General features: G+C 39.7%; 1 protein-coding gene across 1 annotated transcript; it reads left to right on the forward strand.

Moving 5' to 3' along the window:
* The first annotated feature begins 1,379 nt into the window (after positions 1-1,379).
* Positions 1,380-2,938, forward strand: LOC145698165 (intermembrane lipid transfer protein VPS13B-like). The gene is made up of 2 exons (XM_081775367.1): positions 1,380-1,482; positions 1,851-2,938. The coding sequence occupies exon 2, from the start codon at positions 1,922-1,924 to the stop codon at positions 2,936-2,938; it is 1,017 nt and encodes a 338-aa protein (XP_081631493.1). The 5' UTR covers positions 1,380-1,482; positions 1,851-1,921.
* Positions 2,939-9,883: the final 6,945 nt, after the last annotated feature.

A 9,883-nucleotide genomic window follows, 5' to 3' on the forward strand; every position in this document is an offset into this window, starting at 1 on the left:
ATTCGTACTCATTTTAAACTAGCATGATTATTGATTCTCATACAGATGTTTCAATAATTTTTGCTCCAGCGATATATTTTAAAAATCATGCTATTGCCGCCCACTCGCTCGAAGTGTCTCTCCGTTCGAAAGTTCTTTGTTACGGAAATGTTCCCCAGCTGCACCTTGTCTACAAAATGATCAACTCGTCTCTGAGGAAGGTGGGCTCGTTTCAACAACTGTCAGACGTCTACTCGATCAACAAACGAAGACGTCTTGGATTATTCAGGAATGTTTTTATTTTTTCCTAATTAAGGTCATTTCTATTCGATAGACGATTAAATTCGAAGTATGCGTACTGTATGAACAATCAAAAGACGTACGCGCAAGCGCACTATCTCTGAGTCGAAACGGAAAACTCCTTTGCTGCTTACCTCACCCATTCACTTTCTTGCCACAGGCGAGGAACTGTCTCTTGTTGTTTACGATTGCAATGGAAAGTTTTCTGTTGAGCCATTTTTTCACTTTATCCTCGATCAGCCTTCTATCAAATTTGAGTTCTTGGGCTTGCATCAGCGTCATTCAATGAAGGTCATCTGCTTCGATCTAAATCTGAAAACATACGCTGGAAAACCAGTCAGGAAGAATGTTCCGTTTCTTCCAGCTGAAGATGATTTTTCTACCTCTTGGATTTCGTCACGAGAAGGTATGACCGACAAGGAAATGTTCCATCAGATCTACTCTCATTCGTCAATAGATGGATTTAGCGCCGTTGTGCGGAGATAAATTTTGAATATTGATCAAGTCCGAATTTTGTCCTCTTTTTTCCATGTGCGTTACGGAATTCATGAACCCTGACAATGCCGAAACCGTTATTGAGTTCAACCGATGCCTCAAAATTGTGCTGGATTTTCCAAAATTGGCCGTTGCCGCCAATTTCATTTCGAAGCTGCGGAAAGATATCCGGCTTCATTCTCGCCGGCGAAGATCATCCAAACCGGAATCTGCTAATTCTGTAAACGGGGACTCTACTCTCAATGATATACTTCCGGGTTTGATAAGAAGGACTAAGATTTCCGTTCATCAAATTGTTGTGTTGGCTCAAGAGAGTCAGATTTCAGTGGAAAGTTCCGTATCAAGCTGCGAATTGACAGTATCTGCGGATTTAACGTCGAAATTAGCCGCGAAAATTAAATATCAGGGATGCACTATTAGACTCATGGAAAAAGGAATGGAATCATATGCAAAGTACAGCAGTTCTCCTTTGCCGCATTTAAAAATGTTTCAACGGCGGGCGAAGGCGGACAAGAATAGTTACTCAGAAATGAAAATCAAGGTATAAAATACTGAGATTATATCATAAATTATATGGCTAGGACTCTATGATCCCTCCCAAAGGATTCGAGTCTCACACTCTTCTGAAACCCTCATGTGGGCAAATTGATGTTGTTGGAAAGAAGGACCCACACAATTTATCAGTGGATTGGATTGGGTCTTTTAAAGGTCTCGGTGATGAATTATCCCATATTTAGTAATATAATATCACTGATATAATCACAGGAAGAATTTTCTTCCTGAAGAATTTTCCGGCTTGTCTCGCACTTGACATACACTAACATCGTACTAATATCACTACTTTCATTTCGATTTGGCCACCAGACAGAATTTTATTGCTTGTCTGGCACTTGACAGATACAACTATCATACTACTGTCTAAAACATGTACACATGTTCACTACTATCATTTCCATTCGGGCTAACCATCTTGGGGTCCATGGTGGAATTTATTTTGTCATAATTACATTTGTCTGTGTAAAAATTTTACAGTTAGTTTCTCGATTTATCTAAGATAATGATCACCGAGTTTCAAGCCCCCAGAATCTTCTTAAACTTTGACTTCTACTCTCTCGAATTTCAATTGAGTAGATCACTACTACGGATCATGTCGACAATCAATAATCTTGTTGAACAACGAACAAAGGCAAAATCAAGTGCATCCGAAGCTACTTCAGAAAACTTAGTTGATAATTGTGTGGATACGAAAAAGATTGAAAGAACTCAAAACGATCTTCACTCTGGCATGTTTACTTTTACGAGCGAAGCATTAAATGTTGATGAAATTATCAAGTCAGGAACTTGCATCTTCTCTGTAGGCAATAATGAATGCCCAGGGTCCATCACTTGGAGATATGATCAACCAAGAGCAGTCGAACATTTGCTTTTTTCTCCACTTCCAGTCGGGCTAGAGACACCTTCAGGAACAGTGACTGTGTCGTTGGAAATGTTTGATGATATCACCATGAAATACATGCCAGTCAAAAACTTCCCCGTATCGGAGTTATCCCAGACGATGATCAAGATACAAAACCTTCCTGGTAAGAATCATTCATTTTCACGCATTAACCAAGCTGCTCAATGGAGAATGACGTTACCTGGCGATCCTCCTGAAGTAGATCTGGAATTTCAAGCTGCTTGTCTGACCCCTTTCGCATTGTGTGGTTCATGCAGGGTCGACTCTTTTTATACCTACGAGATGATTCCAATGATAACTGGCTGCTTGACAGTAGGAGAATTAAGTTGTCAGTTTATTGATGATTTTGGTAACTCCCTTTGCAATGCAGGCTTACAGAACTCATCTGTCGTTGGTGATTTTTGGCCAAAACAAAGGATTCTCAATATCGATTGTCAAACCGAAATATTTGCTGAAATACTCAATAGAAGAAATTTACATTCGGAAAATATCATTCAAGGATTACAGCCTAGGGTGAAATTTCTCGTTGAAAATCTTATGATTGGAAAGAAAAAGGGGCTAGTCGTTGACGTTGATGCTAATTTCGGCTCTCCTGAAATAGGATCGTTAGAAAAATTTATTTCTAGGAGCGTGTGTGAATCACATGAATTCCAACGATCCTTCCTAAAGATTTGTCATTTGAGTCTATCAAGACTTTGCATGATATAATTGCTGATTCTGAAATTAAGGAAGACTATTATTTCCTTGAAACGAATGTTATTGATAATATTTTCCTGAAAAGAAAATGCAGCTTGCCAAACAAAATTTCATTGTATCTATGCTTTGGCGAGGAATCGGCTGAAATAGATACAGCTATAATTGGAAAGCAACAGAATATTTGTTTGGGCGATGCAGTCTATCATGCGACTATAAAGAAATGCGGAGAAATTCATGTGAACACTGATACATGTCTTCTCAATCTGACCGATTTTCCATTGCATATATCGCTAGACGATTTTTGTTCTGGTGCAGTGGAAATGACATTGTTTGGGCTACGGAATTTCGATACGCTTATGAAAGAGGTTATTTTACATCTAGCTTATAACAATATCTATGGCTAAAATTATATATTCCGACAAAAGAATCCGAAAGAAACACGATGTATTTCCACAAAAATTAAAGGGATAAAACTAAAAGCACATGGTTCCGAAAATGACTTCACAAGAACAATACTTGTTGACGAGAATAGCCACACAGCGCTAGAAGTAAACGGGCCAAATGGCGAAGTGTTACATGTTGGATTCTCAGTTATCTCAGCCCCTGAAGAGAACTCGGCGGCCAGTCTTGTGGCAACCCGCATGATTTTCGCTCCTCTATTTATCCTGAAGTCTTTTCTACCGGAGCCCATTGACGTCAGTCTCTCTTCATCAGCTGTAAAAGGGAATCTTTTGGATGAAAAATCTTCTGCCCAAGAGTTCCGACTTCCTGGTAAAGGCTGCTCAAACATGATTTACAGGACCGGTGGCATAGAGTTTACTGTCCATAATCTGCCGGCGAGACTAAATATGGGCATGTGGTGACACAGCTTGATTCAGGTGGTGACACCGTGGTGTCATCCGGTCTTCCATTTTCCACCCTCCTCTAGCCTCCACCCGCATCTCACTTACCATATGTGCGTCAACTTGCCGACAGTTAGTCTTCCTCCTGTCTCCATCAACTTGGGTCTCATATCCGCCCTGACTGATACTCATGCCAGCATTGAGTCCGAGACCTTCATCGTTGAGGATTCTCCTTGGCCGATGCGGGATGATGCAAATTTGTCCTCAGGACCGGTTTTTATTCACAGCTAAATTGGAATGATTCTTCCACTCATCTTGAATCACAAGGGATGACTTTTACTCGAAGGCACAAGTGAAACCCAAATAAAGATAATCAACGCCTTACTGATGACTGTCTCTCGGTCAATCTTTCACCAAGATGGCCTTGTTTGCCCTGTATTCTTGTGACATTAACACCATCTGTTGTCCTCTTTAATTCTCTTCCATTTACGTTGATCATATGCCCTGGCGGTCAGGATGCCTTTCAAATTCCATCAGGGGAGGAGGAGTACACCTCTAACCTAGGGATATTCCGATTTGGTTTGCAGCTGGACGGAAGTCCTGCGATTTATTTCCGCCGCAGCTTGAATCTGGTTGATCATGTTCGACCTCAATGGGCTGACGAAGCAGCTGAACCTTTCGAAATTCCCTTAGATGGGAACACAAAAGTAAGGATCAATGACGCGTAAGCTTAGTATGACATATCCTTATATCCGGTTGTAACGGAAGTGACATAAGTTTTTAAAGTTTCAGATCCAGTTGAGTGGAGCAAAGAATATCGATGTTGTTGTTCACTCAGTTTGCAGCCATGGATTTCAGCGAATATTCGTCGAGTCTTCGGTTATAATTGAAAACATGACCTCCAAAGTTCTTCAATTCGAGACCGAGAATTCTAAAACGATCGCGAACCCAAAACTAAACGAAAGAGACGATCAATCATTTAGGATCTGCATTCCTAGTCAGTCGGACCATCATGTATCTCTAAATATAGGCGACAAAAAGATTGCGACATTCTCAACAGACGAGTGCAATAAAGGAACTAAATCGATAATGCTCGAAAATCCCCCGCTTTATCATCACGACTGGGCAATAATTCAAATCGAGAAAGAAAATGACTTTCAAAGAAAAATTCTCATCAGGGAATTGACCATAGAATGCCCTCCAAGATACGTGGTTTATAACGACTCTTTGGTAACACTGTACATCACGGGTGCTTCTACAAATAATCACAAAAATATCGCGCTGGAACCTAAAATGACCATTTTCTACCATCCTTCGAATCAGGAAAGGATCCTTTATTATCCGTTAAATTTTCCATTCCCGCAGGCGCTAACGTTGAGACTCTCAACTTAAGAGCACTAAAACGGATCCTATCAAAGTCATCGAATGAAAATAGTCAGCTTGTCGAGCCAAAGATTAAGTTAGCATGTGGTGGAATAGTTCAGCTAATTCCATTGGCTCTTGGCAAATATGGAATGAGACTGACGGATGTTTCTCTGGTGATAGAAGTGGAAGAAAAGTGTAGGAATCAGCGGAGGATTAGCATTTCAGAATTCCGAGTCGATTCTAAACGGGCGAATTCGTCAAAAATGGTTATTGCTAGAAGAGGAAGGCAGGGGTTAACATGAGTTAAAGTTCAATTTCTCGTCCGAAACAACTCGCTTTTTAATAAAAGTTTTTATATCAAATATACTTAATTAAGAAGAATTTAGGCTTCCCTCATGTTTTAATCCGTGTTTAGGCTCACCTTTGATAGCTTCTCTTTCACTTTGTCAAACAAAGGTCCGATTTTATCAACAAATCTCTCAAAACTTGACCTTCAAATGGAAACCAGCCATGCCGAGACATACAGACTTGTTATCCTCCTAGACGGTGGTCTAACTGTTGAAAATTCAAAGTTTGGAACGAATGGTCTTTTCAAATACAGAAATGTATTACAGATAAATGACGGATCGACATTTCAAGCAGAACTTGTGCTTTCTAATGGAAACTGGTTGAAGAGCCTCGACTTAAAATTACCGAAAATTTCGATCTCAGTCGAAGGAAATTTGAAAATTTTTCAATGAACAAGGTTGTTCATACTTTATAAACATTAAAAATAATTCTCAAATTATCAAAGATGTTTTTGTTTTAAAGATGCTCGATGAACTAAGCACGCTAATTGAAATGTCAAATGTACCAGTCAACACTACTAAAAAGGGATCTTTTTCTAATGAAGAACAATTTATTTTCATGGAACATTTGTCAATTGACGAGACAGAGATTGAAGTATCAGCAAAGTCAAATTATGTTATCAGTCTCGCTGCTGATAAATCCCGCATAACTTTGAAGAAATATGAAACTGGGCCTTTCAGTGGGTACTCAAAGGAGCTTGTTGACCAGTTGGCAAGCCATTATTTGTACCAAGTGATCAGGCAGGCTGGCTGGTTTCTTGGTGGACTTGAGGCATTTGGCTCGCCAGGCAATTTCATTCGGGGGCTGAGTGCTGGGATCGTTGACTTCATCACTCTTCCCGTAAAAGGAATACAAAATGGCCCCCTTGGAGTTATACGAGGGGCAGCTGATGGCACTAAGAGTCTAGTCAAGAACGTTTCCTATTCATTTTTATCCTCGATTACGAATATTGCTGACTCAGTGTCGACAAACGCAGAACTACTCGCGCTGGACAGCCATACGTCCGACTCCTTAAGTTCCTTAAATCTTCGGGATCCAGTTTCCTCCGTCAATGGTCAACTCAAGAGTCTGGGCATGACGCTCTTGGGATCAGTCGCAGGAGTTGTGCAGCATCCGATAAATGCGGCCCTGGAGGAAAATGCTGATTCAGGAAAGTGGATGTTTCTTTTTTTTATTGACTCATAATTTTGTTCTTAGCTTTTCCAGTAGAGCGTTGCGTATCTGCTGGAATCATTTTTTCCCATCGAATAAGTCGGACTTGCATGAGAACACTATGAACAAGAATGAACCAAAATCAATGCAGAGACACACTTTTTGACTCCAGTCGCGTCACTAAATCTGCACATTCAGTTTTAATGAATATAAATAGATAAATTCTACAAATAAAAATTCCTCAAAAAAGCTCTTCTCAAATCCGGCAAGGTCGCCTTCGCTGCCGGACGCGGACTTGCCGGCTTATTTCTTCAACCTGTTGGTGGACTGAGCAAAGTTATTGCTAAAACAGGATCCAGCCTCCTTGCATCAAATCAATCGAATGTCCGGACGATTCCCCGCTCTTTCAGGAAAAGAGTTTCGCCCAACTTTATAGAAAAGGCACTTGGACTTAAATTACTGACTGCTGAACGATGCCAGCTACTGAAAGAAAGGAAAAAAGGGTGGGTTTTGGTTTCAAGACATGGTGTGTGTATCCTACTTGACGGCGACTCTGTTTCTTTTGCTACATTTACGATTAGCCAAATCGAGGTTCGTCACTCGTCGAAAAACGGAAAATCTATCATTTCTCTATCTACGTCTGGTCTGGTCCGGGCAACTTCTCGTGTTCAAGATTACTTGAATCATCACACGATACATGATAACGTTCCCGAGAACGAGCAACAATTTTCAGCTGAAAAGGAAACCTCAGGAAATCTTACCGATAAAATAGAGCTTGAAATAAGCGAAAGTTCGATCGAGAACTTCATCGCTTCCATAAATATACTAAAAGCTCAAGCTGCTTCCCTCGGGTTTCATGTTTTATGAGATCATAGAAAAAAACTCTGAAGACTTCTATTTTTCTGTATTTCATATATTTTCAGCCATATCAGTTCTTGAAAACATATCATTGTGCAATAAATCAAAGACAATCTTATTTTTCTGTTTTTATTGGATGGCAGATCAGTTGATTTTTGCAAATCTAAGCACCGCCTAGATAATTCACGTAAGAGAGTCGACGACGAACTTTTTCAAGATCTTTTGGTTCGTCGACTTTGTTTACTATCATGAATCGGCCAAGGTAGCTCATTAATTCCTCGTCGCAGTTGTTGTCGCAGTGGACCGTAACCTTAGGAAAGACTGGCCATCCTTCATCAAGTTGGCTGTGGTACATTCGGAAGGAGTGCGTCCGAGCGTTGTTCAGCCCTCGGTTGAACGAAATGCTGTCGCCAAGAGCCGCTGAAAGAAGAAGAACATTAACGAGCATCGTGAGTAGCTTGTTCTTAGTTCTTTCTTGTCGGAAACAAGTCGTTGATCTGCGAACAGTATTGAAGAAGTCAAGCTTATATTTAATTCCAAATTGTAGAGGGCATAGACGAGCACGTCGGAGATGGCGCTACAGTTTGTGATTAATTCTCGGCAGTCTGGCAAAAAAGGAAGATTTCAATTGAATGCGGCATTCAGAATGCCCTTGTATCGATCATTTTTCTTTTGTAAAGTACGAAATCTTCCCTTTTGAATGAAACCATTATAGAATACTTATTACATAATTTTTTTCGTAAATTATTGATTCTAGCTATTTAACGAAATTCGATAGTCATATGAATTTAAAGTTTATCAACGATAAGTTATTAACCTTAGCCGGCCAAAGTGTTATTTCTGACCCTACCGGCCAAATGCACCATGAGTGGTACATCACCTGCTTTTATTCTTGAAAAAATCAACTCAAAGTCTCTTACGTTCGTCTTTGGGTTTGTAACAAACCGTTTGTTTTTGGGTTCTTGGTTAGGGTTCGGATTTGGATATTAGTTTGTGTTTGGGTTGGGGTGCGGGGTGCGAGTTTTTTGAAATCATCATGGGTTTCAGCATCAGATCAAGTCCTTCAATTCGAAGAAGGAGACTATTCTAGGGTTCGCAATGAAAAAATTTTATTCACTTGAAAATATTTATTTCAATATTGCTTTTATCATAATTTTGTCTCCCTCAGTGTGAGCGCTATCAGCTATCATGTTGATCAGCTTTAGAATAAGACAAATACGCATACATATTAACTTCAAAAAGTTCATTTCAAAATTACACTAGTTAAAAATTGACCACATCATGCTTAGGTTGCAAAAAAATGCCGTTTTTCTTTCCCTTGTGTTTTGCGAACGAAAAATGATATGAAAAATCTGATTTCAGATTTGAAATCAGGATGGCCGAATTAATATCTAAATTTATTCGAATTTTAAGAATTTACCCAATTACGTCCCTCGAATTTTTCATTGCGAACCCTAGACTATTCGGCCAATTTTTCGGAAAAATACTGCCTACCGGCCAAGAGCACCATCACTGATGGTCCATCAGTGGTGTCGGCGCCATTGTAGCAATGCACCATACATGGTGCATGCAGTTATTCTCAAAACAAGCCTTTTTCCGAACCCTAACCCTAACCAAGAGTAGTCGAAAGGTAACCTATGGGTAGCTAATCGATAAAGCCCTACAGTTTCTTCCGTTTTTCGAAACTCAAAATCACTTCGGTGGGAGACGTAATTCTTTGACCCCTGTTCCATTGATGGTGCACTCTGGCCGGCTAAGGTTAATTGACATCATTTTGACGTTTCGAAATATGTGGAATATATGATATCATATGCCGCATATGATATGCGTATCATCTAGTACGATATGCTAGCATGGAGTCTCAGAATTGATAATCTGAAAGATTCACTGACTTTAGGCTTTTTTTCATATAACGTAAAGGGCCATTTCCAAAAAATGGGTCGATATGCGTTCCGTCGAATAAATGTTCATTTCAAGTGTCCCCTCTTAATCGATTAATAGTAAAATTTAAAAAGATAAGTGACTTGTAAGTAAGTTCCATTATGGAACAGTAATGAATATAATTTCCCGTTCGTCTGCTCAGTTTACATGAGTACAACTTTCGGCACAGTTAAGAGAGTAGATTAATATGAAGCCGGAGCCGGCTGAGTCTGTTGGCTAAATTGAATAACGAATAATCGGAGATTTGCACACGAATAAGCATTTATTGATTAATTTAATGCGTGTTCTTTGATACACAGAAGATCAAATTAAAAGCACGAAGAAATTACCCGATTGAGAGAATAGAAAATACAAATCATGAGTGGGCACAGCCTTTGTCAGGCAAAATGAATTCGGTTTGATTTTTAAATCTGAATTCATTTAGGTCATATTTGGTGTTTCAGCTACATTG

The sequence above is a fragment of the Oikopleura dioica genome, chromosome 2 (assembly GCF_907165135.1).
Source record: "Oikopleura dioica chromosome 2, OKI2018_I68_1.0, whole genome shotgun sequence".
In the NCBI taxonomy this organism is placed as follows: Eukaryota; Metazoa; Chordata; class Appendicularia; order Copelata; family Oikopleuridae; genus Oikopleura; species Oikopleura dioica.